The sequence below is a fragment of the Brachionichthys hirsutus genome, chromosome 12, assembly GCF_040956055.1.
Source record: "Brachionichthys hirsutus isolate HB-005 chromosome 12, CSIRO-AGI_Bhir_v1, whole genome shotgun sequence".
Taxonomy (NCBI): Eukaryota; Metazoa; Chordata; class Actinopteri; order Lophiiformes; family Brachionichthyidae; genus Brachionichthys; species Brachionichthys hirsutus.
In genome coordinates this window covers 3,684,712-3,711,381 of record NC_090908.1, presented here as the reverse complement: position 1 = coordinate 3,711,381, position 26,670 = coordinate 3,684,712, and the positions used below count along the sequence as shown (strand labels likewise).

Below are 26,670 nucleotides of genomic sequence, written 5' to 3'. Positions count from 1 at the left end.
TATATAATTACAATCATGTCAATGATAGATCCGCTATAAGAAATGATGCAAGACTTGGCCAGGCGAGCCTAGAAGTTACAATGACACTGAATACTAATGGCTGCTTGGATCCCACTCAAGTCACACAAGTCAGCGATGAAACGTTGACACGCACATCTACGAGATGGCGATGGTGGCATTTGTGTTGTTGTTGTTGTTTTCCAGTCAATATGGGGCTTTGGGTGGGCGTGTCAGCTCTCATGATGCCCTCCTCTCTTTGAGAATCTATTTTCTCCTTGCAACTTGTCAAATTTGTTCGTGTGGAGTCTCTTGAAGGGCTTTTTTTTTTTAGATCCACGTGTGAACACCAGGAGCGATAATACTTCTCTGTGTGTGTCCTCAGAACAACAATAATGCTCCGGGGTCATCCGCCCTGCAAAATATTTTTACGTGTCACAAAGCAACTTGAAGACATTCTCCTCCAGGTGAGTTTACTCCAGCGTGGCGTGTCCACCCGTCTGCTAGTCCCGACAGAAGACATACTCAGTGTAGCTTGTCCAGACTTTGTCCTCGTTGGGGTCGTTGCTGGTGTACGCGCAGGTGCCCGTGGAGCTGCAGGCCACCATGTGGAAGCCCGCCTCTGTGAGCTTGTCAAACGCCTGCTCTAGAAAATTATACTTCAGATAATACCTGGATGTGTACCTCTCCGGGGGCCTGTCGGGGTCTCTGCTCTCGTTCAGCGTCTCTCCAAACACCTCCTTGGCCAGAGACGTCTTCCCACAGACCGTGATGCGCGCCACTCTCCTGAACTTGGCGTCGGTTTGGATGTCTCTGCCGATGGTGTACGAGCCGCGGTATCCCACCGTGATGTAGCCCGACTTCCTGGAGTCCAGCGACGGGGAGCGCACGGCGCCGCCGGCCGCCGCGGTGCGTAAAGTGTCCGCGCCGCTGGAGGAGCAGCACTGCTGCGCGCCGTCCTCCGCGTCACTCTGGCTGATGTCCTCGCTGATGGAGTTGTCCTTGCTCAGGCGGGGGCTGAGCCGCTTGGCGAGGTCCCGCAGCTGGTAGAAGTCAGCCTCCCTCTGCAGCCGACTCTTCTCTGGAAAGTAGTCCGGGAGGACCAAGTTCAGGTCCCGGAGATAATCTAGGACGTAGCGGAACAGGAAGCCGTCCCGGTCCAAGAAGTAGCGCCCTTTGCTGTCTCTCGCCAGCTCCCTGGGGGACTTCTTGCTGAACATGGTCCACAGCAGCGAGTCCGGGACGGCGACCAGCGTTTTGTGTCTGGTGACGTAGACCTGGCCGCCGACATTCAGCTCGATGATCTCCGGGAACGGGGCGGCCGGGTCGCCGCAGCTGGACGCTCCGCGCTCGGTGCCGGCGAGAGCCATTTCTCTCCGGTCTGGATGAGGAGGAGGGAGCGCTTGTTTATGAAGCCTGGGTCTACCACGTGCGTGATGTGTGTGCGTGCGTCTGTCTCCTGATTGGGGGGGCGGGGGCACGCTTCTTCCTCGCGCGTGAAAAGGATGGATTGTAAACTGTTGTATCCCCCCGTCGCTGAAGGAAAAGGCGTTTGTCTTTGTCTTTGTCCTCCTGAAACGGTTCGTTCGTTTTGCGGCTCTCCTTCAGTCACCTTTAGATTCTCACACATTCAACAAGAAGCTACAAAAATACAGGCCAGAACGTTTCAGGCATGAAAAGCAAAGAGCCGGAGAATGTGGAAAGAGTGACACCCACCGCAGCGCTGATGGAAATGCAACCATCACACACGCACACGCACACACACACACACACACTGGAATATTATCAGAGGAATGCAGTGTAATGAGTTAAAATAGTTCTGTGTAAAAGCAGAACATTGTTTTTTTATTGAGAGAAATTTTCATGTGAGGAAAGTGCAAGTGTTATATAGTGGGCGTGGCCTGCACGGCCCTCTCATAAGCAATTAAGTCTCAAATATATTCAAGGGACGAAAAAAAAAAGAATTTTATATCACTTTAATCAAATGTTATTTGTAATGCCCACATTCACGATCAAACTCTAAATGTGTTCTGGAAGTTCAGAATGCAGTTAATCATGTTCTTAAAACAGTGTTTGAAGATCAAATCTGGATGTCTGACCCCTAAATTCAAGAAGAACCAGATGGACAGAATTATGTCAATTCAAATAAAGTTCATTTATTTAAATAGTGCCAGATCACAACATAAAAAGTTACATCTATAGTCACTTTACAAGAGCAGCAGGTCTAGACTGACACTTTATTCTACACAGACCCAACAATCCAGAACATGGAGACAGTGGGCGAGGAAAAAACTGCCTTTTAACAGGAAGAACCCTCGGCTAGACTTCAACTAGCTCACTGAACCCTGCCGTCTCCACACGCTTTCCGATTACACGGCGGCGGTCGGATGTCTCGGACGGACTAGAGGACTGTTGTAGACAAATGAAGACACTAAACAAATGATCTTCAACCGCCTTAAGTTAAATCAGCAGCAAAATAGTGTCATTAGCTTCGTCAAGTTTGAAAGACGCATTCCAGAAAACAAATATTCGAGACATTTTATTGCTTTTTTTTCTGCTGCTTTTCTATAACGTGATAAGTATTTCGGTCGTTACACTGCAAGATGAATTCAGACTAGATTTTATCTGATTAAATCAAACCATATCCTGCATATCGCGAGCATCAGGGATGTTTCTGACCAAGCAAATAGAATGCTAAGCCAGCTTCAGCACGCCCCGCACCATGGCTCCGATGCCGTCGAATACCCGGTGTATGGGAGCGTTGCACATGAAGGCGCTGGTGGTGACCAGCTTGTTCTTCTGGTCCACGTGGACCTGGTCCACGCTCGTACTCACGTGCTCGCAGCCGAGCTGCTGGAAGGCCGCTGCAGTGTCAGCGGCGTCGGGGTACCTGAGAGGAAGAGGCGACACACACTGTTCAGCTGCTCACAGGGACTCCACAGGGCTTTTAGGCTCCTCCTGAAAGCGTCATTCGAGCTCATCCAGCCAGGTTCAGCTAGTTAGGAGGAGGAGTTAACCCTAATCGAGCAGCCTGAGAGGAGGAGCGCCGATCAGATCAATCCCCAGCAGGGAACTGCTCATTCTCCTCCTAATTGGATTTACACAGCCCACATGGTGATCTGGATCATTGTTGGTATCTTTATACACCAATCACGAAAAGTACATGGAAATCGGAGATGATGCGCATTTGTAACAGATTCTTGAATTTGTAAATGGAGGTTAAATGTTAAAATGTAATATTTATTCCTGACTTCATTCTGGATTGATCAAAGACATTTATCATGGTAGTTCATATCGGACCCCTTTATGACTGATTCGTGGTGAGTGAGTTGAATGCATATTTTATAAGATAAGATTTTTTGAAAAAGCCTCCATTGTAAGTAAATGGGAATATCCAGATTTTTTTGTTTGTTTTGTATCCAGACAGCTCTCCGGATCGCGCTCAAAATTTAATGGGATCTAAATTAGACCAGGAACCCTTCTTCACATTTGTTTTTCCTGTAACCCTGCTAACAATCAGACAAACAAACAAACAAACAAACACACACCGGTAAAAACATAACCTCCTTGGAGGAGGTTTAAATCTGTGGACTTGCATAGAAACAGGATCATTTTAGGATCTGACTGCTTCTTTCAAATACTCTGACAGACAGAGAACTATGACGGTGCCGTACACAAACAGCGATGAAGCCGACCCGGCAGCGCTCTCAGAGACTCACGCGTCATCCCCGGCGATGCCGACGGTGACCTCGCAGCCAGGAAACAGCTTGGCAGCCAGAACGGGTGCGATGCAGCAGAGGCCGATGGGTTTACCGTCGCCATGGAACGCCTGTAGCACAGCCTTCAGCTCGCCGTTGACAGAGCAGTCCTTCCCCTCCACCGCCCACGTACAGAGGTTCTTCGCTGCCCCGAAGCCCCCTACAGGAGAAACCATTAACGCAACAGGTGGAGATGAGACCAGCCAAAGATCTCCATCAGTTTAACACGAGGTCCATTGAATGGCTCCAAATGATTGTGTGTTATTATAGTGATATTAATATTTAACAGGGCGCTGGGGAAGCAGACCTGGGACTATCAGGGCGTCGTGGGTTTCGACACTGAGCTTGGACAAGTCCTGGATGTTTCCGCGGGCCAGCCGGGCGCTCTCCACCAACACGTTCCTCTTCTCCTCAGAGGGCTCCCCTTTCAGGTGATCCACCACGTGCATCTGCTCCACGTTGGGTGCGAACATGTTTACCTGCAGCCGTGAAAGCAAAGAAAACAACAACAAATGAGACACAATAAAAGCTGTCAGATAAGCGTTTCATAACATTCATAGATTCGTGTGTTGAAATACTGAAATGTTTTTTCCCAAATCCAACCACAGCACCGGTTTCATCTCCACTCACACTTGCGCCTCCCCTGCTCAGGTGAACCAAAACAGCGGAGGCCTCGTGGATTTCGCTGCCGTCATAAACCCCACAGCCCGCCAGCACCACGGCCACGCGTTTAGCCGCCCGAGCCGAGCAGCGGGTCCTGCGGACGGCCCGGACCGGCCCGGAGGTCAGCAAAGATCGGCCGCTGAGGCGCAGCAAAGGGAGCATGGCGGAACACGAAGAGCTCGGAGCCCCCTGCTTCTTCTCGGCTGGGCCGCTGCGTGAATTCAGGCTTATGTGTGATTTACCGCCACCTGCTGTTCGTGTCTCGGTACTGCTGCGTCCCTAAATCAAATCAAATCTTTATTGCAGACACAATGGTCCAATTAAAGGCAAGGCAATGGTCCTAAAGACAAGCCTGTTAGTTTTTGTGCAATCCTGTTTAAAAAACAACAACAACAAAAAACAGATAAACAGAGACAAGATTCAGATTACCAAACCAATCACAGTGGACGTTCTGCAACAAAAAAAAAATATACAGAGTTGCGTTTAGTCTGTCTTAACTCAGTTTACTCCATATATTAGTAAAACTAAATTATTTGTTATTTTCATATATTTATTCAACGTCATAAAACAAAAATATGTATTTTCAGTTCTCCTATCACCTCAGCAAATTCATCATTAGCCTCTTAGAATATTAGCTATTTAGAATAAGGGGAAATATATAGATTCACAATACAAATTAAAAATACAAAAGTAATAATAATAATAATAATAATAATAATAATAATAGTAAGACTTAAATGACTAAATAACGAAGTCAATACTTTTCATCAATTAAAATGTATAACTTGTTTTTTCCAGCTATGAAAAATATTTTCGTATTTTTCATATATTTATATAGTTTATTGCAAAAAACAATCTGGTTTAAATTCGTAAAAAGTGCCCCACAACAAATTGTAGATAAATAATGACGTACACACACGCGCGCGTGATTTGATGCCATCACGTGATCAGTAATGAGGAAGTGAGAGGGAAGGAACATGGGCTCTGGCTGCGTTAGCGTTTTCACCTTTGACGGTTGAACATGAGGCGCACGGAGGCTGCTGCGTGCTTGAACGTGCTCGTCCTTCTTCATGTCGGAGCTCCGAGCGGACCGCAGCGGTGGCCCGTCCCGTACAGGTACGACATTAAAGTCTTCCTCACCTTCCTCACCTCCCTCTCCCTGTGCCGAGTCGGTTCAGGAAAATACAGTCACGTGACAGAAGGAAGTAAAAAGCTTGTGTTTTTTTTAGTGCAGAATTTGTATTTGCTTTTTTTAAACTCTCTCGACATGACGTCATCCAAACACAATCAGTGTTCAATCTTTAAAAGTAATTAATGGTGCATTCAACTGAAATATGAAATTTCGGGTCTCTATTTACGAACATGACGTATTTCTGTTCTATTATTTGCTGCTAGTGCACCAAAGTGATTTAAAACAAGTTCATAAACTTTACATGCTTAGTGTTGCATGAAATTATCAGCATATGTTTTATTCTTTTCATCTTTTAATGACATTTTAGTCGGCTGCAAAACCGACTTTACAAAAGCAACGCTGGAGTTTTAAGCAGCGTGAATTTCTGCAGTGTTCTGCAGTCATTTGTGTGTTTCCCCGTGTCGGTCCTCTTCCTCCTCCTCTTCCTCCTGTTGCACCGGGTGCTCGATCATGTGTTGTCGTTGCTGACTTTGGACTGGATTACCGTCTCATGAACGTTCTTTTATAGTGTTGTAAAGTCTCCTTGTGGCTAACGCAGCCCGTTTGCATCAACAGGCGCTTTGAGCATCGCCCTGCTGCCGACGCCTACTGCGACGCTCTCTACCCGTTCTGTCCCGCTGGCGAGCGAGACGGACGGATTCCCTCCATGAAAAGCGGCGACGTCGTCTCGGTTTACCGAATGCAGACGCCGGTGTGGGAATTCAGATACGGAGATTTCCTGGGGAAGTTGGTACGAACGCGACTCCTCTCATTGTCGCCTGAGACGCGTTGCAGATGTGTTTCTGAGGCGGCCGGACGAGCAGATTCTGTAGAAATGAGCCAAACGGTGTCGTAATTCTCTGTGTCGATTATAGATTAGCGCTCGAAGCACATTCCTCCACCAGCAGCAGCCTGTAATTCGATCAGGCTGGATTCTCGCCGTGCCTGAGTCACGCTGCTAGATTTGTAACAGGCGACCATTCAAGTCTGGAGGATCCAGGTTTTTATTGAATCAACTTGCACACATTCAGAGATGCGCCCCCCCCCCCCCTAAATATTTCATTGAGAAACATTTAAATGAAAAAACATCCTTACGATAAAGGGCTACGTTTACATGGAGACATTTAATCTGATTAAAAACCTGATCGGAATAAAAGTCCACCCAATTCGGACTAGTCTGACCCGATCAAGCTCGTTCCGATCAAGATTTTATTCCGATCGGGAGGGGTGGTTTGTGCTGATCGATAATCCGAGTGGTGCGCATGAAAACAATTATCCGGACATTTTGGTACAAGCCGTCGTTACTGCGCGTGTCTGTGACGTCAGCGCTACGCGCCTCTGTTATTCCCGGAAGCTAGTTAAAGCAGAGCGAGCGAAAAACAGAACCGGTCAATATCTGAGACAAACACGTTAATATATTAAAGGAGGAAAGTAACGGCGCAAACGGGGAAGACGCACGAAATAACGCCGATGTTTCAAACAGGAAAGGGCGGAGCAATGGTTTGTTTACAACGGAAGTCGCCACGGCTTCTTCTACTATTTCCGGTATATTTGGTAAAATTGCGCATGTCAAAATAATTGATTCCGATCGAAAGTGTGATGCATGAACGCGCAAGTCCGAATCGGATCAATATTTTTAGGGTCCATCAACACAGTGCGTCGGATTATAATTTTAATCTGAACTCTGAAGTTAAAGAAGTTTTGTAAACGCAGCCAGTGTGAGGACATTCCTACATTCATTATTTCTTTATCTGGAGCTGCTCCTATTTTAATGGAATTCTGTTCCTTAGTTCTTGTTCAAAAACCTCTTTTGTGATGAGACAAATAAAATATTCCTCTGTTCACTAGTAGAGACCGCCGGCCCCCTTTACTGAACTGCTGTAATCTCTGTTGCGTTCGCAGCATATAATGCATGACGGGATTGGCTTCAGCAGTTTGGGTACGGGGGCCAACTACACCATGGAGTGGTACGAGCTGTTTCAGCTGGGCAACTGCACCTTCCCACACCTCCGGCCCGACATGCACCCGCCTTTCTGGTGCAACCAGGGGGCCGCCTGCTTCTTCCAGGGCATCGACGATGTTCACTGGTCACAAAACGGCACCTTGGAGAAACTGGGAGAACTCACAGGTAAGACTTCGGGTGCACTATGTGGCAGCCTGACGTCGTTTCTCTTTCTGTCCAATCCATGCTAGTCTTATACAGACGCTATCTTTTATTATTTTTTTCCATCTCGTGCAAAATTGCGAGATAGAACCTTTAAAAAATATATATATATTTTGCCAATGTCATAAAAATAATAAAAACTTTGGGCATGGAGAGTTCAGGATGTTCCCTCTGTTCCCAGTTGGGTCCAGATCCTGATCTAATGCTTCCTGATCAGGTTTTCTCTCTCGCTTTAGGAGACCAGTTTAACGCCATGGCCCGGTGGGTCCAAAACGACAACAAGACTGGGATCTACTACGAGACTTGGACGGTTCGCTCTGACCCCGGCCCCAATGCCACGGTGTGGTTCGAGTCGTACGACTGCTCCCAGTTTGTCCACCGCACATACAGGAAACTGACTGAATTGGGAGCCGAACTTTCCAGCAAGACTCAAACCAACTACACCAAGATCTACCTGTACAGCGGCGAGCCGGCGTACCTCGGGAACGACAGCGACATCTTCGGGCAGCCTGCTCTGAAGAATCTGGCGACGGACATCCGTAAATTCTACCGCGTGTTCAGACCGCACCAGTCGTTGGCAGACGTCTTTGTCAGCCTGATGGAGGCTTTTGAGACTGTTGTGTTGGAGAAGAGCTTCTACTTCTACTACAACTTCGAGTACTGGCATCTGCCCATGAAGCCTCCTTATCTGCAGATCACATATGAAGAGGTGCCTTTGCCTAAACATTAAACCTCAGATATTTAGTACGGATGAGCGGTTGTTTTTCTTGCATTGCGTTGTTTACATTTGTCTTTAATGCTAAATATATTAGCAATAAGATATTAACATCAGTGTCGTACAGTACTCGGGTCAAACAAGTTGAAAATAATCACACCTCTCAAAGTCAAACCTTTTTACTTTAAGTGAAAATCAAAACATGATAATATGCATAGTATTTTTGAAATACATTTCTGATTTGTGTGTCAAATAAACTACTATGCTGTCAAGTAATATATATACTGGTAAAAAGACTTTGTGATACTTGTCTGTAGTTTATTTTTATTATGCTATGCTGAGTTAGGACTTTATTCACGTAATAGAGATTCTGTTTGATAATTTAAGAGGCTTGTTTGTGTTTGAAACATGTAAAGCAAGAACAAATGTTAAATATCGATGCGTTTGTTATTGGTGTCAAATTATGGAAGCAGTTAAACGGCAAAATTTAAATTGTGTAGCTTGTTGCTGAGTTTTGGAAAAGCTCAGATGTGTGAAATTCTCAGGCTATAAAGCTCGAAGTGATTTATGAAATGGAATGCAGTTTAAATTGTCCATTTTGCTTTAGTTGCATTTAATTCAAAGGAAGGGAGTAGGAGAAGCAAGAATAAGTCTGACTTTTTCAGTTAATTGTAAATTGTATGTGTTTTCTATTTAATTGAAATAAAAATTAAAACCATTCTTTCATAGAGCAAAAAGGATTGCAGGGCAGGCAGGCGACGTTCAAAAACATGACAATCCACCCATCCAGATGTTCGTGTTTCGTATGCTTTCACTTCCAACATAATTTAAACTCAAGTATTAGAGCCTGAATAGTGAAGGACTTCAGGGAATGTAATTTAGACTCTGAAGTGTTAAAATAATCAATTTTATAGTATAAATGGAAATAATTTCAGAATAAAGGTCACTTATTTTTCAATTAAACATTACTGTATCATTTCAATTCAGTTAATGGAGCTACCGTATAGGATCATGTTACTCTTTAAAAACCTCTCCTAATGATCAATTGTATGCTGATGAAAATTATCATTACCGTACTAATACACACGAAAGCTGGAGATTGAGGGCGTCGTTGATTATTGTTAGTGGGTCGGCCCCACGGGTAGGATGTGAGTTAGAGGAGTGGTTCAGAGCATCCCGAGCAGCGAGGGAGCCGTGATTGGAGCAGACCTCAACGGGCATGTTGGTGAGGGAAATGGAGGAGATGAAGAAGCGATGGGCAAGTTTGGTGTTCAGGAACCGAGAAGGACAGATGGTGGTGGGCTTGGACAAAAGGACAGAAATGGCAGTCGTTAGCACTGACAGTGCAGAGTGATGGAGAATCGTGTGCAGGCAGGCTGGAACGGGCGGAGGAAAGTATCAGGTGTGCTCTGTGATAGGATGAAGGGAAAGGTCAGAGGGGAACTGTGATTTTGGCGGTAAAGTTAGGGAGGACAGACCTGGATGGAGATGATTTACAGTTATCGGAAAACAGTTCAACGCCGAATTCTTACTAAATGGAACTACTCGAATCATCTACAGAAGCAACACAAGGTTTAGTACAGACACTCATTATTTTATTTCAGATTTGTTTGAAATCAATGAAATGACAGATGCCAGAAGTCACAATCACAAGTTTTTATTACGGGTATACAATCACCTCTAAAACAACTGACATTTGAAGAAGACGAAGTATTTGCCACACAGGATTAATGCGGACAGTTTACTCCTCACAAAAAGGACTGGAGGACTCTGTAAACAAATGAGGGTTAAACAGCTGGAATTCAGTCAAACGTGTTCCCTTGCAGCCGAACATTCCGATAAAGTGAACAGAAAATGACTAAAATGACTATTGAGAGACAAAGTTCACTTCAGCCTTCTAACACACGGCACAAAGAGGGAGAATCAGGAGATGTACTGCATCAGTGCGATGATAACACAGACTAAAAGCACAGCAGTGTACTTAGTTTACTCTATTCAGGATACGCGTCTGATTTCCCGCAGGGTGACTTTTATCCGACATTCCTGTTTGCCATGAAATGATTGATGCGACGCCAGAAGGAATCTGAACCCCAGCTCTCGTATTCCAGCATCAACTTCTGAATCTGGTTTTACCTGAGTCACAAAACAGGAATGTTCTGCATTCCCACAGTGCACTGCAGCTACTAGATCATAGGGATCACAGGGACTAGATCACAAATCTGATCAGGAGGTCGGATACACAAATATGTACTTCCAAATCCAGACAATCCCATGCAGTATCAATACTTATTACTTCGATATGTTGCCCTTGGTATCTGATTCAACAGACCCCCCCCCCCCCCCCCCCCCGGGAATGTAAATAATCCATTACAGTCCGAGTCCAACTGCTGCATCACAAAGAAACTTCCCTCCTTTAGGTAGAGAACAGTGACAAATATTTGGTATTTTTTTAAGGTGCTTACTATTTATGACTGTACAAATATTATTTTGAAATGACAAAACACAGAAATTAAATTGTTGCGTCAATTGATATGTGATGCAGCAAAAAACAAACTAAAATCTGCTTAACATGGCCCAAAATATAAACTATAATGTTCATAAACACTGTACAAGTTACCATCACGGTTCTAAATACGTATTTACATGTTTCTGGTTCTGTCCTGGCCAACTCCTAACATATTCTACAGCTTCAGCTCCGACATGGAACAGAAGCTCTATACATTAGTTTAAAGTTACGGGTGGGAGCCCCCCCTCCCCCCCCCCCAAAAAAGACATAAAAAACAGACAAAACACATCCGTCACATACAAACATCGTTTAAAAAGCTCCCGCTCAGAGGGCAGAGCTGCTTATCTCAAACGGATTTTAAGGAGGCAGACGGTGGAACAACATGCAATTGTGCAACTTCTCCCAAATTAGTCCCACATTACTACACATTACACACAAGAACATAGACTCCCGTTTGAGCACGCACACACACACACACACAGACAGGGAAAACATCATAACCAGACTACAGCCTACATAACTTTGATTTACAGTAACAAAAGCATCATTCTTGAGTTGTGTAGCAGCGAGGTACGCTTACAAGCGTCACGATGCCACCAAACACTCCACGCCACGCTTTACCAGGTGGGCATCACGTCTGGGAACCAGACCCGACCCAGGTGCTTAGAAACCTCCCAGTGGATCTCATCCAGGGAGAAGCTGTGATCTGGAATCAGCACCTCTTCCATGATGGACAGCTGGGAAAGCCTTCTGCCACACATCTTGACAAACTCCACAAACGCACTGCAGGAAACCTCACACTCGCCGAGGCCGATAGCCGACAGCTGAGTGCAGTGCTTAGCAATGCGAATGAGCTCCTCATCGAGGGGGCGCAGGCCGTTCGCGCACACGACCAGCTCCACCAGGCGGGGGCAGTGGAGGCCAACACGGCCCAACACCTCCTTGCTGACCGACCGGCCGAAGTAGAGGTGCGTGACGGGGATCTCCTCCTTAAAGAAGGGGCCGAACTCGTCCTCGTACAGGAAGAAGTACATGACCAGGTTGAACTTTGGCGAGTGGCGCACCATGGCGTCCCAGCTGCTCTTCTTGATGCCGTGGAAGCGTTGGCCGGGGTTCTCGCTCACCACGTCGATCCGAAGGTGTTCCAGGTGGACGTGTTTCTCCGAGGAGAGCGCCAGCAGGAGCTCGTCGCTCAGGAGGTGGTAGTTCAGAGCCAGTTCTCGCAGCCCATGACACTGATCTGCTACGCACAGGATCCCTGCGAAGGTGGACAGGTCGATGGGTCATTACAAATTCATTAAAAACATCCTGAAACATCACAGGAAGAAACTATTTAAAATTTGAATTATTTAAAAGCAAATCATGAGCTGCTTGCTTGAAAATCTTCCTCTGAAAATTATTAAACAAGCAAAACAAAAACTCGTTTGTGTCCCAGGACTAAGACGCTGCTGCTAATGTGGACAGACTTTGTCCCCTGAATGAGGGCAAACGATTTAAAAGTTGCTTCAGTTAAAAAAAAAACCGAAAAATGTGGAAAACATGCATCTGAAGAAAACAATGTTGAGCTCCGCGCCTTTAGGGAAGAAACGTGTGAAACGTTACAGTATTCTGCCCAAAGGGCTTCAGGGCTTTCAGGACTTTCAGGACTTTCAGGGTGCTTTCAGGGTGCTTTCAGAGTGCTTTCAGGGTGCTTTCAGGGTGCTTTCAGGGTGCTTTCAGGGTGCTTTCAGAGCACCCCCGTACCTGCCGGGGAGACGTGAGGACAGCTGCTCATCTTCAGGAGCTTCAGGGTGTCGCTGTTGTTGGCCACCAGAACCTTCAGCGACGGATCATCCACCGGAGTGTCGTCGATCTTCAGCGAAGACAATGATTTGGAGTTGACGAACACAACGGTCAGAGCTGAGATGAAATGAGACTGCGGAAGGATATAGAGGGCGTAAGAGGATTATAATGCAGTCGGCCAACATTTCAGCTAGAAGAGGAAGACGCATCACACTCCTGCTCTCACCAGCTAGACACAAAAAACGTTCCCCAGAAGATGCTAAGTCTATTTAAGAGACATGGGGGGGGGGGGGGGGGGGGGTGAACTCTGACTTGATTCCTCTGAAGATCTGAAGAAAACCAAAAACAGTCCCCATTACAAGTTATTTATACACTGTGGTACACAACGGCAAATATTGTATTCCTTTTAACCACACATGTATATATACACATATACATATATATACACACATATATATGTGTGTTTTATTCTAGCCTTTTTTGTCATAACATCTCCCTTGGTTTAGTTGATGTGAAACATTTATTTTTTATCTGTCAGGATTACAGTATAATGAAAAACATTTGGTTACAACGGGAATGTAATATGGGATCAAATTGGATATGAGGGTAAAGAGTGTACGTGTACTCGTAATGAATTGTATTTTATTAATAAGAAATCCTGCAAAGCATCTGGAGGCTTCAGCTGATCTTAAATACCAGGACATGGAGAACATGGGGATTAGAACACTGTGTGTGTGGTAATTGGTTAAAAAATAAAATAAAACACAGCAGAACAGCGGCGTCATGAATATAGAGCTATATATAGAACCTCGCATGGACACTCAGAGAGAGAAAACAGAGCATAAAACTACATCCTGCTGCGCTGGGAGGCCTCGGAAGGAAGAATCCTTGTCCTCGCACACAATCTAAAAACGCTTTTCAGCCCCATCCTCAGAAAGGAAGAGACGTTGGAGCGATAGCGCCATGGAAACGCACTAGCTGTGTGTAACAAAATGAAATTGCTCAATTAATCTCTTTGAAGTGTAAATTTGAAGAATCCGTCTCCGGGGTGTTCCCTGCCTCTCGGCCGTAGGCAGCCGGGATCGGCTCCAGCAACCCCCCCCCCCCCTCTAAGCGGCTGTAGAGGAGACGATTAAGGTCGTCTCGTCGACAAGGGCATGAATGGATGGAGATATTATGAGACAAGGATGCTTCAGATTTATGCAGATTCTACCTTTGGAACCTCCATGAAGCTCGGCCTGGCTGTCGAGATGAGGCCCAAAGTCTTCAGAGAACAATTCACCAACTGCGACAGGATGTCGCACGCGGCCTCCGCAGACTCCGTGCTGCTGTCCACCTGGGAGACACAAGGAAAGGCGGGGCTCGTTTTTGGGAGCATGGCGACAAAATTATCATCAGAATTGTGCTTGCAAAGTCGTTAACCCCTTAAGGACACAGAACTCATATGTTCACCTTGAAGCTGACGTACTGGAGGTGGTTGGAGTGCCTCTTTATGATCTGTTTAATGAGGTCTGGGTGCGTGGCCTTCAAGTAAGAGCTTGCAGGCTGGTTGAGCTCAAACTCGAAACATCTCCAGAGCTCCGGCATGTGGAAAGCCTGGTTCCAACCTCGGCACACCTGAGAGGCGTAAGCGCGGTGCAGCAGGGGGAGGTACTGAAAGATGTGCAGCAGGAGTTCCTGAGGCAGTCGAGCCCAGTCGCCATCGACAACCGCGTCGAGCTCCTCGCTCATCTGCTTACGCGCCTTCTTGCACGCCTCTGGCGAGCCGTTACCGGAGGAACCGTCGCTCCCGTCCTCTCCTCCTTTCAGCCGCTTCATGCTGAGGAAGGGAGATGACGACCTTGTTATAATAGTCTCGCACAACAAAACACAAACAAAGGAAAAAGCAGTGAAATCAGTTTCACTCCTTGTGACGTGTAAACAGGCGCAGTCTCGGGGTGCATGTTCCAAACGCCTAATAAACAATCAATCTATTAAAACTACACACAAACTACTGGGAGATTTAAAACGCTTGTGCACGGATGGGTTCATAAACATTATATTATGTCTTAAATGAGACGTTTCATCTTCTACTTTAGATGAAAATCCACATCTTTGATGATTTGTTAAAGCATTTATATGCTATCACTGTTCATTTTCAGCGTTGTTAATTAATGGTTATATAATTAATCATTATCACTATAAAATACCAAAGACGCCTTGTGTCTCACGACGTACATCAGAATCAGAATCAGAATCGATTTATTTGCCGTTGTCAATGAAAGGATTCACAAACTAGGAATTTTTTTCTCTCGGTGCAATCGCGCTATAGACCAAGTGAAAAATAAATAAACCTGGAATCTAAAAATCCCCGACAGTAACAGCAGCTTGCTCGAGCAGGTCGCCGCACGACGCATTCAGTAGCTGCGCAACTCGCTTTGCTGCAACATCAGGATAAGCTGCGTACGTTACCGGGAACGCAACCAAACTCAGGCGCTAACGATTATTGTAGCTAGTCTGTAGCTAGTCGTATTAATCGAGACAAACGCGTCTGCAGAATAAGTCGCACTGCGTTTCGTTGCGCGTTAAGGTGCCAGAGAAAGGACAACATGGCAGGTCCGGATCCTCGGCTCGGTCAATCACCGCTACCGTACCTTGTTGTTTACGCTCAGCTAGCTCACTGGCTGTCCGCAGTAAAGTACAAAGATGATGCTTCAGCCCGGGCCCCCGCTGTAAAGGCTCATTCGCACCGGCCGGACTATAACACGCATCGGACAGCAATAACTAAACCTTTCAACGAAAGAAAAGCGTTAAACGGTGTTTTCAAAGGAAACGCAGCGAGCCACACTCCGGCGCCTCCGCTCGGCTGACCTAGCCGGAGTTACGCCCCCTTCGGCCTGAAATGGCGAAATGTTGTTGTGACAGCACCGGTGCATCATGGGAAGTCCTATGTGAAATGGCTGTGCGTGAAGATCGTCTCGGCGGAAGGGTGACTTGCCCGCTGTTAAAAACCGATGCGCATATGTTGTCATATATTTTCTGAGACGACAGGTTTAAATGAATATTATTGCGAATACAATCAATTTTTATACACGAATTTTGTATTATTTGTGATTATTTACATGCGCATTTTTAATCATAATTGGAAAAAGGAAGAAGCACTCCTGAGTGCTTTTCTAGTTTCCTACACAAGTCATTAAAGGTACATTTCACATCAAACAAAAAGTGAATAAATCACTCTTTGATTATGTTATAATTATTATTTTTAAGAAATAATTCTTAAAATTATATAAAAAAACATGTAATTTAGTGTTAATCTGAAGAGCAAAAGGTGACATTTAGGCAAACCAGACAGCACAAAAACAGCAAATTCCAGGATAGAATATGCATTTTCTGCAAAAAATAAATGGTGGAACCTGTTTACTTTTTTTTAAATTAAATGAAAGAGAAATGTGCCCCTTTATAAAATTGATCATTGCTTGAAGTGAATATTTCGTAAAATTGATCAATTATAGAATGACCCATATACGATCTAATTTTATCTGACCCGTTTAATTTAAAATGACTCCCATCCTTTCCCTGATGTATTCTCTTTTAGGTTTATGTACTAGCAAACAGCTAAAGGGAGACATTTTGACTTCCTGGGACATTTCTACACTCAGCTGGTGTGCAGAACGGGCCTTAGACCAGCCAAAACTGACTTAAGTGGATATTTTTACTGCTGATAGATATGGCCTTTTGGCATACGTAAATTAATGGTTAAGTCCTCATTGACATTTTGGTGTCTGCTGAGACACTCGAGCGCGTACATTTTGAATTTAAAGTATATATAAATAGGTTAGAATCGGCAATGGCATTTCTCCAACAGCCCACAAGCGAAGCCGTTACAGCCTTCAAGGTAACAGTCAGCATTCAAACAAAATGACACGTTTATTTTGCGAAACGGAGAGCATGGTTTATTACCATTCAACTCCATCCACCACAGATATTACAGAGCAGATTCACAAGTATTAAGCTTTTTTTCTGTTTTTTGGAATATGAGAACAGCTGCTTTCTATTCACACTTAAGTTCCCCCCCCCCCCCCCCAAAGCCCCCTGCCTCCTAGCAAGGAAAATCATTACAGGTGCAGTTTTATTTGGTGTGAAGACGAGCCTCATTGCGTATTTCCTATTCCTATAGGTTTTGGTACTTATTGACAGAGCTGTAAATAGGATTTACATACACCTTCATTGACTGAGACTCCTCCTTTCCCAATTTCCATCTGACAGGTGATCTGATATTTTAGAAGAGGGGGGGGGGGGGCTTTTGAACTGTCTACTGTATAAAAATGTACAGTGGCATTTATTGACATACATTCCATAGGTTAAAGAGCTGCAAATAGGAGGCACACCCAGTATTGCACTTCATTAAAAGTTCTGGCTCAAAATCTAACCCAGAATATCAAACGAAACTGAAGTGAAGAGTAGCAACTTCGGAATACAGCTATTTTGAATAGTATCATTATATACAGGTTTAGATAAATCGTACACTATTTTCCTCCCAAACATAATATTCTTAACAGTCTTATCCACCAAGATCATTTTTTCCGGCAACCGATGATGCACTTGATAGTGGAGAATACTGTACATGATTACGAAAAAGTTTACATACAACAATATTTTAAATTCATAGTTGGGAAGCTGGAAATACGGCCCGTTCCGTTTTTCTTTTCTTTTTTTTTAAACCACGCTGATCCACAGTTGCCTTTAAGCAAATTTATTTCATATTCAATGTTTAATCTGCTAAACTTCAATGATAAGAAGATGTGCAACGCCTGTAGAAGCCGAGGGAATACAACGGCTGCATGCAAACACGTCACAAGTTTATTAGGCCCGAGCGCCTATTCTAGGCGTAAGGGGCTATTGCTTTTGCAACGCAGAAGACGACAAGTTGACGAGCACAGCTCGTCAACTCTCGACAAAGTTGACGAGCGCAGCTCGTCAACCCTCGACAAAGTTGACGAGCGCAGCTCGTCAACCCTCGGCATCCAACACACTCACGCACACACACACCGACACTCAACAGCACACACACACACACACCGACACTCAACAACACACACGCACACACACAGACATCGACAAACACAGTTGACGAGCGCAGCGAGTCAACTGTGTTTGTAACTGTCTTCCGATGGTTGACGAGCGCAGCGAGTCAACCATCGGGCGACCAACACACCCACGCCCACACCCACGACACTCAACAGCACACACACACACCCCGACACACTGAACAACACAGACACACAGACACACACACACACACACAAACACGAGTTGACGAGCGAAGCTCGTCAACTCGTGTTTGTGTGCCCCCACAGACGCGTAGCCCTCGTCGAGACCATTCCGAAAATGTATTTTGTGTAAAAATCGCATACTCAGAAAAAAAGTTATATTGTTTTTGCAAAAATTCTTTATTCTTTATTCTTTATTCTTCTTTATTCTTCTTTGTTCTGCTGTTTAAACGGCAATTTGACCCCCTGAACATGCTCGAAAACTCACCAAACTTTGAACCAAGCTCAGAACCGGCGAAAAATTAATTATTTTATGTGTTTTAAAATTGGGCATGAAAAAGTGGCGCGCTAGCGCCACCTACAAAAATCACAATGCATTGTGCCTATGGGGGGTCCGACGCCAACTTTGTCGGACAGCCACGAAATTCGGTACACACATGCGTCAAGTCAAGGCAAAAAAAAAAAAGTATTATGGCCACGCCCCCAGACACACAGGAAGGCGGCCATATTGGATATAATTTTAAAAACTGCTGAGTCAGCGTTTGCACACACACACAATCCAATCCAAACCAGATTTTAAACACTTATTGACCCTTCCTACCTGGACATTTTAAAAGTGAAACTTTGACAATCAGCCTTACAGCGCCCCCTAGAGAACAATAACAAAAATTGAATGGGAATTAAAAAAATACTTTGCCAGAAATGATTGAAACTTACCAGAAAAGTCCCTCATGTGGTCCCGATCAAAAACCACAATCGTAACCATGTTGTTTTTACGGTGTTGCCGTGGCGATGGCAACCCCTCCTATGGGGAGGGGTCCTACGCCAACTCTGTCGGACAGCCACGAAATTCGGTACAGACATGCGTCATGTCAGGGCAAAAAAAAAATGTATTGTGGCCACGCCCCCAGACACACAGGAAGGCGGCCATATTGGATTGAAACTCCTGATGGCAGATGGCCATATAATCCAAATAACGATTTGACTAAACTGTGAGCTACCAATGCAGCTAAAATCTAAACACTTGCGAAGCACTCAGGACAAAAGCGGCGTGCGTCGGCGGGTCAGCTCAACGGCCTGTCGGCCGGCGAGGGCCTACAACGCCGCTTGCGGCTTTAATTTTTTCTTCTTCTTTTTCAAAGTTCTATTGTTCTTTTTTCATTTGGATCACTCTGAATCCAACGGAACCACAGTCCGCCGCAGAGCCTGGGTACGGACGTCTGTGGAGGAGCAGACTTGAGGAATCTCTCTCCTTCCGCTAAGAGCAGAAACTTGGTCGCGCTTCTTCCGAGACTTCACCATGCAAGAGCCGAATTTCACGGCTGGGCTTCAGCAGCAGCAGTCAGAAATCACAGTAGACAAACTGGTCTTCGGTTTAAGTCTTATCTAGAAGGTGTGGGCATTTCTGCACACCCCGCAGCCAAGGGCAAACTCCTCCCCCGTTGGAGGGTGAACCACATGTAAAGGGCACTCCGTACCCTCCAGCTGCTTTCCTTTCGGCCCTGAGATGAAAAGGAAAAAAAAAAGGGGAGGGGGGGGGGCATTCATATTGGCACGTAAACGCATTGCAGATCCAGAAAAATGTAGTCAATGGAATTATAGTTCAAACCGGCAGGACAGTGGGGCAGTTCTTCTTTGGGGACACTGGTCATCCTCTGGAAGTCGTCGTGGCAGGCGTTGCAGAAGTGCGTGGTGCCAAAGCAGAAGAAAACCGCCACCGAGCAGCAGTACCGGCACTTGTACTCCAGGAAGTCAGTGCCGTGCTTGGAACACATCTGGGGACAAGTCGGAGGAATCATCAGGGATGAGTCCGTATTAATGAGGTAACGAGTGTCCTTGCTCAGATATGGAGTCTTGACCTTTTTTTTGTTGTTTGACAACCTCACAGTGACAAGATTCACTTAAAAAAAAAAAAAACATTCAAGAAACTTTAACAGTCTGAAACTATTTAACTTTAAACAATGACCTGTAACATTTATTCTCTTCACACAGTCAGGCCAGCTGTTTGCACATTTCCAGTGACATGCAAAGTAAACTGGTTATTTAGTCTAAAACTCTTAGCAGCGAATCACGTTCACCCACCTGAGCCCGGGACACATCTGAGCATGCTCCGCAGATGAGCTCGCTGGGGTCGTAGTCGTCTCCCTGTCCCGCCTCTGCATCGCAGCGAGCCTCTCCACCAAAATAGGCCTGGAAAACAAGGCTCGTTAGGAATTCCCGGACCTCAAACTGCATTTAAAATAAAAAAACACCGTTCACGTGGTACCTTTTTGCACTTGTAACAGACATAATACGCGTATCTGTTCATGGCGAAGCTCGCGGGATCATTGTGGAAACGAGCTCCCGGTGTAGTTATCGCCTCGCTCTTATGTAGCCCCTCGTACTCCAGCCTCATCAGAGCCTTCCTCCTCACATCGTCATAGAGCTCCTTTATTGGGTCAAGCAAGTCCTTGATCACGGAGTGATTGATCTTGTTCTAGACGCAAACAAGAAAACAAGAAACCCTTTGTCGTGATGAAGATTCTGTTGAGTTACCGTTTACGCAGGCGTGCTCGTGACATCCCTAAAACGACAGTGACTAATGCAGGAATAGACAGATCATGTTCAACAAGGCAGGCTTAGTGGGAACAGCCTCTCGTGGTGCTTCCAATAAAGGAGCTCTAAGGCAACACCATACCTTGCAAATGGGACACAACATGAACCCAAACGTGATTCGAGGGCCGAGCCATCGGTTCTCAAGAACGTGACGAGTACACTGAAGGTGGAACACGTGAGTGCAGTCCAGCTGGAGAAAAAACCAAACACAGAAGAGCAGAACAGCGAATGAGAATGACACATGGAGACGCTTTCACCTCACGGACAGAGACTCCTGATCTGAGATACCTGAACGGCAGGAGCAGCAGAGAGGGCCTCCGTGAAGCAGATCATGCACATGTCGTCGGCGTCCTGTTTCAGGCAGCCAGTGCGCTTGTCACAGCCGTGCAGACATGGCAGGCAGGTCTCCTCGTTCTTGACTCCTCCACAGGGGTGTCCACAGGGATGTGTTTTACTGCAGGCTAGTTTAGAATACTCCTGAGGGACAAAATGAGGGGAAATGCTGAGGTCGCGCTGCACACAAATCCAACTCTTTAATTCAGTCTCTCAGACATTCTAAGCAAAACGGAACAAATCTCTGGGTTTGGGAGGAGAACCTTAGGATCTGCCGTCTTGTGTTCTCAGGTTTCAATTTAAATTCAGGTTCTCTTTCTACATCGATAACACACATTGATCATTTATATAATTATTGCATAATTTACCTGCAGTCAAACCAGATGTTTTCACAGAATACACAGATGTTAGCACAACAGATTACATTTGTGTCCATGTCGTAGCCTTTTTTTGTTTTTTTTTAAACAAAAACAGTAGATCCATTTAGGAATAGTTGAGGTTAACTACCTGGCAGTCTGGGTCGGAGCAGACACTGCCCACCGCAGACAGCTCTGTCCCATTCCTCGTCCCACAGAACCTGCAGGCATCTGAGCTGCTGGAGGCCGGTTTACCTGCACAGGTATATAACAGTAGTATTATGCTAAGCAGGCACCTGCACTGGGGGAAGCCCTTTGTCCTCTCTTACCCGTGTGCTCCCTGAACTCCACCATAGCCTTCATCGTTTTGGAGTCTGCCAGGGCCATGAGCCAGAAGAGCTTGGTTCTCCCACAGCCTTCATGGAGATCCACCTTAATGGCCTCCTCTTCCTCCTTGAACACCTGAAAGCAGCCACGAAGATGAGACTAAAGCCCATCTCGTTCTACCCCACTAATTCTACGTCATCCAACCGATGAGCAGTTAACGCTGCCGATAAACGGGGAGAGTCTCACCTGTCTCTGGTGAGAGCGCGTGCGTCGGTGCAGGTGGAGGAAGCGGTCGCAGTCGGTGCAGAGGTTTCCACAGATGTTACACAGGATAATGGCCGCCGTCTCGCCGTCGTCGTGGTTGTCACACATCGGCTGCGGATCCAAGAGGAGAGCAATTTATCACTCTTTTCTGATCAGTTGTTTTCACGGAGTGGAGCACTTTGCCTTTCATACGAGTCTCACCATCTGCTTCTGCTGTCCGTCTTTGCCCATCCAGCGTCCAGAGGAAAGCCTGTCGACGTGGTCCTGGTCCAGCACACACAGTGAAGCTAAGGCCAGCCATAACTAGAGGACGGAATGGGAGAGAATATCCCAGGGATTGTTACCCATGATTCTAGACATGCTTTAAAATGATGGCTTTAAGCATACACACCCTCGTGGTGGCGATACATCGCACAGGAGACCGGTGCTCCTCCTCCATTTTGGTCAGGGCTATTATGGTTTCTGCTATTGCGTTTTTGGTGACTCTGGACCAAGCATCTGAAAGGTGACCCTAAAAGTGCAAATGGTGATCTTAAGAGGTTATTTTTCCCTTTCGACTGACAAAAAGGAGACAGATTAAAACAACGAGAACTTACAGCAGCCATATCTTTAACCAGCTTTATGATTATCTCTGCTATCTGAGGAGGAGTCGACCCTTTCATCCACCAGTGGCTCTCCCCTCTGCGGATGTAGCTGAGCAGGACAGAAAATGACAATAAGCACAGAGATCTCAGGATTCCACCACAAACCTGTTTTCAGTGTCACACAAAAACACTTCTATGAATATTCAAATTACGAATGCCTAGCGGAAATCAAGCATACCTGGAGTTGAAGATCATTGGCAGAGTGACGGTGGTGACTCCTTTGCCAGCAGCCATGCCAGCAGTGCCGGAGATGTTGGTGCCTTTGGCTTTCAGCTGCACAGTGAGGGCTTTTGCAATGCAGCCCAGGAACATGTCGAGGATGCAGAGTTTGTTCCAGTCGCCCTTTTCAGTGGAGTGGATAATGTCGCTGATGTCCGCTGGTGGCAAAGCCTTCACCCCGATGATGCTGGCAAGCCGCACGGGCGTAACCTCCGGGAGGACGCGTCTCAGCAAGGACGTGACCTGAGAGGAGGCGAGATCAGAGGGCAAAGCAGTGTGCAGGAAAAGCTAATGAAATATGCTGAAAGGAAATTACTACAAAATAAAAGATTAAACTGAATCAGTCTTGATCCTAATTAGATATGCAGCGGGCTAATATACCAGGTTAAAATTCACAATAACATCAGGTCACGTGAAACGGATTTTTAGCGCGTTCTCTCGCCCACCTGTCTCTGCACTCTCGGGGAAGCCGTGTGCAGCAGAGAAAACAGGTCTTGCATGAGTGTTAACTGCTGAGCCAGGTACTGGCGGCCGACGTTGGACCCGCTCAGAGCCAGGACCATCGACAGGAGCTCGAAGCAGTAGGCGTCTGACGAGGCGTCGTCGTCGCTGGGCTGCGAGTTGGCGTTTTCTTTGCTGGAGATGGCGTGCTCCCACTCCTCCCTCACACGCGTGGCCTCCATGCGGATGGCCTGGACGATGTGCGCGCACACCTGGAAATAAATACAATTGACCATTATTTTTTTTATTTGTATATCAGCTACAGGGTTGAGATGAGATTCTGTTGAAAGGTTTTAGGAGTGAATTACTTGTTTCTGAAGGTTGGTCAGTTTGCTCCTGCTGAAAATGATTCCCACCATGTGTTCTTTAAGGTCAGCATCAGATGGCACCTTTTTTAAAAATTATAAATACCATAAAGCATTCAGTCGAAGGTCTTTGAGTCAGTTAAATGGAAGCGTCATCACATTGAAACAGCACAGACCTTGTCTTCTCCCTCAGGTGATGACAGCAGGTTCTTCTCCTCCTGTTCGGGAGTTGGTTCTGCATCGCCACTGATGAGTTTCCCAAAGACCTGATAAAACAAAATAAAGCAGGAAAAGTTGTGTTTCCCAGATTCCTCTGGCTATTTGTGAAAATGTAGAGATTTCAAACAACCAGTAGAGTTGTTTGAAACAACTTGAGGATATATTAAGACCTGTGAGGTGATGAGGCGAAATACTCGCAGCGTCTCAGCCTCGCAGTTCTTTTGCTGAGCCATGCTGGCTGAAATCTGTCCGAGAATCTTGATGCTTTCTCCCTCTTTCCAACCGAGGACCTTCACCTGGCGCACCCTCAGCGTGTTCTCGGGACCTTTCAGCTCCACCTTGATCACATGATGATCCCCTCCAGGAAGCTCACTCGACACCCAGCCCATGTGACGCGAGTCAAGGTCAACCTTTGATGAAGCAATAAAGAAATGTTCACATTACCCCGCCGCACTTTTAAACTGGGATGCCCCCCCACCCCCCAAAATGATACAGATGACTGATAATAAACTGTCTCACTTCCAGTACTATTACTATACCAACACTTTGCTACTTTTTATTTTTAAAATGAGTTGAGAGCCTGTAGTCAATCCAATCCTGAATGTGAGGAAGGCTAACACGTAATTCACAAACATGGACCAATTAATATAAAATTAGATTCGTTTTTAGTCTCTTTCCTTGTGAAAAACTAATTTTGTTGATCTTCCTCTGCGACGACACGACTGACTAAGAAAATTAGGCTTCAAATTATCAGTTCTTCTACTATATTATCAGTTGATAAAGTACTCAATCGGCATACATCTATATATATAAAATCCACTACTAACAAAAACAACCATACCTGCTTGATTCTGCAGAGGTCCTCCAAAGCTTTTCCACACAGGAATGATATTGATGTGACTTTATTCTGTGGATATGAGAAATAAAATGCATTTATTTAAAAATTCTTATAAACACTTTGCAATCATCAACAAAACATATTTTCCCCCCAAATATCTAAATGCCTGGTTTGCGGTCTCCAACTTACCCCAATGTCTCTGGAGTTGTCCACATGAACAGACACATTGGAGGCATTGATGCCTTTCACACCGCTGATGGTAATGCTCTTGGTCTTGTTCTTGTCCTCGTCTCCCGACTCCCAGAAGGTTTCTGTGGAGCCGTCCGTCAGGCTGCCAATCATGGCAGGACGGCTGGATGTCTTGATGTCTACGACGCCGGTCAGATCCTTCAGACAGGTCACCAGGCACAGATCCTGTCGTCACACACAGATGTGTCAGCATCAGGCCGATGCACGTCATAAGCCCAGAGCTCATAAGTGGCCGTTGTCTTGCCTGGCTCATTGCTTCATATCCTGACTGCACACTGATGTTGAAGCTCTCCTCGCTGTCGCCATCATCTGACTTTGACAAGATATTGTTGATGTGATGAAAAACATTGCTCTGGTGGAGAAACTGGTGGTCAGACTGCTTGAACTTGAGACTCCAGCATCTAGAAGAAAGTCCCAAATAACACAAAAATTCACAAAACAAATTTCAGGTTATGAGTTCACTTGTCTTGTTTTGAATTTCTAAAAATCTAAACATCAAAACGCCAAAATTTAGACAGAAGCAAAAGTAGAAGACATTTTAAAATGATATTTTAAATCAATCCACAAAAAACAGATTGTGTGTTTTTCATTCTTTCCAAAACATTACCGAAGTGCCATCTGTTGAAGTGAACTGCCACTAGGAAGTGACATCATGAGGTCAGAGATGGTCTGAAGGAGGCGGTGGAAGGTGTGAGGCAGAGGATGAGCTGCCTCCCCAGCAATAACAATGTCTGACAGCGGATGCTCACAAACACCAAGGTCTCTTTCCTGAATAGAGGACAGCAGAAATGTTAGACTCAGAAGATGCAAATAATGCTGCAGGATTTTTAGTTTAAATCACTCATTACCTGCTCCACAATTTCCTTGTTTCCCTTGTTCTCATCATCTTCCTCATCCTCGGGTTCAAAAGGTGAAGGGGTGAGAGACGCTACAAAGTGCCAAAGGATGTCGTGCAGGGAAGTGGTCTGGATCACGTTGCACAGGAGCCAGTTGAACGCCTGGAAGGACATCAAGAATTTTTTTTTTTTAACTAAACAAGCACGACGAGAATGCAAGTTACATTTATGAGATAATGAATTACACAGACATCTGAGTCAATTTTATATAAAACTCATTTATACTGATAATTATAGAGAAACTGTGGTCATAGATTCAAACGTATTGCCGCCTAAACAAATGTACCTCCATGGCAAACACCCTGCAAGCAGACTTCCTAAGGGCATGCCGCATGGCCACCTCCAGGCCTTCCAGGTCATGGTGCTGGATAACAAAAGCCAGGACCGGCCATTGGAAGTTTCTCTCCCCTTTACTGAGGGAGCCGTGAGCGGAGATCAGCCTGGACAATTCAGGAGACGGATGCCGTAACAGCGAAGATCCCACCTCTGAATGGAGGACAAGACAAGAATGGCGTTACAGGCAAAGTGCCGCTTACCTTCACATTTCACTATTCACGTCTCAGATTAGAAGGCGGAATTACCCGTGTCGCCGCTGTGGACCCTGCGTCTGGGCACGGCTTTGACCCGGGCAGGAGAAGGTGAATGATGTTTGTCGTACTCGGACGCCACGACAGAGTACGACCTTTGAAACACGGTACGCTTCGCAGTATCGCTGTCTGTGATAGGACTGGTCTCAAGACTGAAAGATAAACCGAAAGAATTTAAACATGGCACGGAACGGCATGTGCATTCTAAGCAACTAACTTCATAGTTTGGTTGTTCTTTATCATTCATGTATATCATCTTCGACCTTATCTTCGGAACATACATCTCTATCTGCTAGTTTGTTTTGATGGCATGCTAATAAATGAAAGCG

General features: G+C 45.6%; 5 protein-coding genes across 7 annotated transcripts in view; 1 reads left to right on the top strand and 4 right to left on the bottom strand.

The window, feature by feature from the left end:
* Positions 1-1,367, bottom strand: kctd12.1 (potassium channel tetramerisation domain containing 12.1). The gene has a single exon (XM_068746330.1). The coding sequence runs from the start codon at positions 1,365-1,367 to the stop codon at positions 501-503; it is 867 nt and encodes a 288-aa protein (XP_068602431.1). The 3' UTR covers positions 1-500.
* A 767-nt stretch (positions 1,368-2,134) lies between these two features.
* Positions 2,135-4,602, bottom strand: zgc:162944 (uncharacterized protein LOC569993 homolog). 2 transcript variants are annotated; one of them, XM_068746086.1, is made up of 5 exons: positions 4,386-4,602; positions 4,063-4,234; positions 3,734-3,915; positions 3,298-3,317; positions 2,135-2,887 (listed from the first exon to the last, which is right to left on the bottom strand). In XM_068746086.1, the coding sequence occupies exons 1-5, from the start codon at positions 4,578-4,580 to the stop codon at positions 2,692-2,694; spliced, it is 765 nt and encodes a 254-aa protein (XP_068602187.1). In that variant the 5' UTR covers positions 4,581-4,602; the 3' UTR covers positions 2,135-2,691. The 2 variants fall into 2 exon arrangements, with proteins under 2 accessions (XP_068602187.1, XP_068602186.1); XM_068746085.1 differs by lacking the exon at positions 3,298-3,317 and having other exon boundaries at positions 3,717-3,915.
* Positions 4,603-5,374: 772 nt separating this feature from the next.
* cln5 (CLN5 intracellular trafficking protein) lies at positions 5,375-9,387 on the top strand. Of its 2 annotated transcripts, XM_068746083.1 has the most exons (4): positions 5,375-5,534; positions 6,166-6,340; positions 7,492-7,717; positions 7,990-9,387. In XM_068746083.1, exons 1-4 carry the CDS (start codon positions 5,440-5,442, stop codon positions 8,481-8,483), a joined length of 990 nt encoding a protein of 329 aa, XP_068602184.1. In that variant the 5' UTR covers positions 5,375-5,439; the 3' UTR covers positions 8,484-9,387. The 2 variants fall into 2 exon arrangements, with proteins under 2 accessions (XP_068602184.1, XP_068602185.1); XM_068746084.1 differs by lacking the exons at positions 5,375-5,534; positions 6,166-6,340 and adding an exon at positions 6,953-7,134.
* Positions 9,388-10,817: 1,430 nt separating this feature from the next.
* Positions 10,818-14,574, bottom strand: fbxl3a (F-box and leucine-rich repeat protein 3a). The gene is made up of 4 exons (XM_068746331.1): positions 14,209-14,574; positions 13,970-14,092; positions 12,718-12,889; positions 10,818-12,232 (listed from the first exon to the last, which is right to left on the bottom strand). Exons 1-4 carry the CDS (start codon positions 14,572-14,574, stop codon positions 11,592-11,594), a joined length of 1,302 nt encoding a protein of 433 aa, XP_068602432.1. The 3' UTR covers positions 10,818-11,591.
* Positions 14,575-18,647: 4,073 nt separating this feature from the next.
* Positions 18,648-26,670, bottom strand: part of mycbp2 (MYC binding protein 2) — a 50,096-nt gene continuing 42,073 nt past the window's right edge. The window contains exons 58-81 of the mRNA XM_068745927.1: positions 26,336-26,493; positions 26,041-26,240; positions 25,707-25,856; positions 25,466-25,626; positions 25,103-25,259; positions 24,799-25,023; positions 24,613-24,678; positions 23,942-24,181; positions 23,729-23,818; positions 23,556-23,636; positions 23,193-23,459; positions 22,706-22,989; positions 22,480-22,576; positions 22,275-22,394; positions 22,085-22,186; positions 21,866-21,994; positions 21,622-21,754; positions 21,444-21,547; positions 20,892-21,080; positions 20,686-20,793; positions 20,275-20,484; positions 20,091-20,198; positions 19,618-19,783; positions 18,648-19,510 (exon numbers count right to left, since the gene is read on the bottom strand). Of these exons, the coding sequence (XP_068602028.1) occupies positions 19,395-19,510; positions 19,618-19,783; positions 20,091-20,198; positions 20,275-20,484; positions 20,686-20,793; positions 20,892-21,080; positions 21,444-21,547; positions 21,622-21,754; positions 21,866-21,994; positions 22,085-22,186; positions 22,275-22,394; positions 22,480-22,576; positions 22,706-22,989; positions 23,193-23,459; positions 23,556-23,636; positions 23,729-23,818; positions 23,942-24,181; positions 24,613-24,678; positions 24,799-25,023; positions 25,103-25,259; positions 25,466-25,626; positions 25,707-25,856; positions 26,041-26,240; positions 26,336-26,493 (3,661 nt within the window). The 3' untranslated portion in view covers positions 18,648-19,394. The remainder of the gene's footprint in view (positions 19,511-19,617; positions 19,784-20,090; positions 20,199-20,274; positions 20,485-20,685; positions 20,794-20,891; positions 21,081-21,443; positions 21,548-21,621; positions 21,755-21,865; positions 21,995-22,084; positions 22,187-22,274; positions 22,395-22,479; positions 22,577-22,705; positions 22,990-23,192; positions 23,460-23,555; positions 23,637-23,728; positions 23,819-23,941; positions 24,182-24,612; positions 24,679-24,798; positions 25,024-25,102; positions 25,260-25,465; positions 25,627-25,706; positions 25,857-26,040; positions 26,241-26,335; positions 26,494-26,670) is intronic.

Bases quoted from the DNA above. Each gene is read 5' to 3' on its own strand.
- kctd12.1 (XM_068746330.1), bottom strand. From the start codon at position 1,367: ATGGCTCTCGCCGGCACCGAGCGCGGAGCGTCCAGCTGCGGCGACCCG.
- zgc:162944 (XM_068746086.1), bottom strand. From the start codon at position 4,580: ATGCTCCCTTTGCTGCGCCTCAGCGGCCGATCTTTGCTGACCTCCGGG. The intron at 4,235-4,385 runs GTGAGTGGAGAT...TCACGGCTGCAG, and splicing joins TGAGCAGGGGAGGCGCAAGT to GTAAACATGTTCGCACCCAA. The intron at 3,318-3,733 runs ATCGCCGGGGAT...CAACTCACTCAC, and splicing joins GCTGCGAGGTCACCGTCGGC to CACGAATCAGTCATAAAGGG.
- cln5 (XM_068746083.1), top strand. From the start codon at position 5,440: ATGAGGCGCACGGAGGCTGCTGCGTGCTTGAACGTGCTCGTCCTTCTT. The intron at 6,341-7,491 runs GTACGAACGCGA...TTGCGTTCGCAG, and splicing joins GAGATTTCCTGGGGAAGTTG to CATATAATGCATGACGGGAT. The intron at 7,718-7,989 runs GTAAGACTTCGG...CTCTCGCTTTAG, and splicing joins GAAACTGGGAGAACTCACAG to GAGACCAGTTTAACGCCATG.
- fbxl3a (XM_068746331.1), bottom strand. From the start codon at position 14,574: ATGAAGCGGCTGAAAGGAGGAGAGGACGGGAGCGACGGTTCCTCCGGT. The intron at 14,093-14,208 runs GTGAACATATGA...TGTGTCTCCCAG, and splicing joins TCCAGTACGTCAGCTTCAAG to GTGGACAGCAGCACGGAGTC. The intron at 12,233-12,717 runs GTACGGGGGTGC...CCACCTTCGCAG, and splicing joins TCCTCACGTCTCCCCGGCAG to GGATCCTGTGCGTAGCAGAT.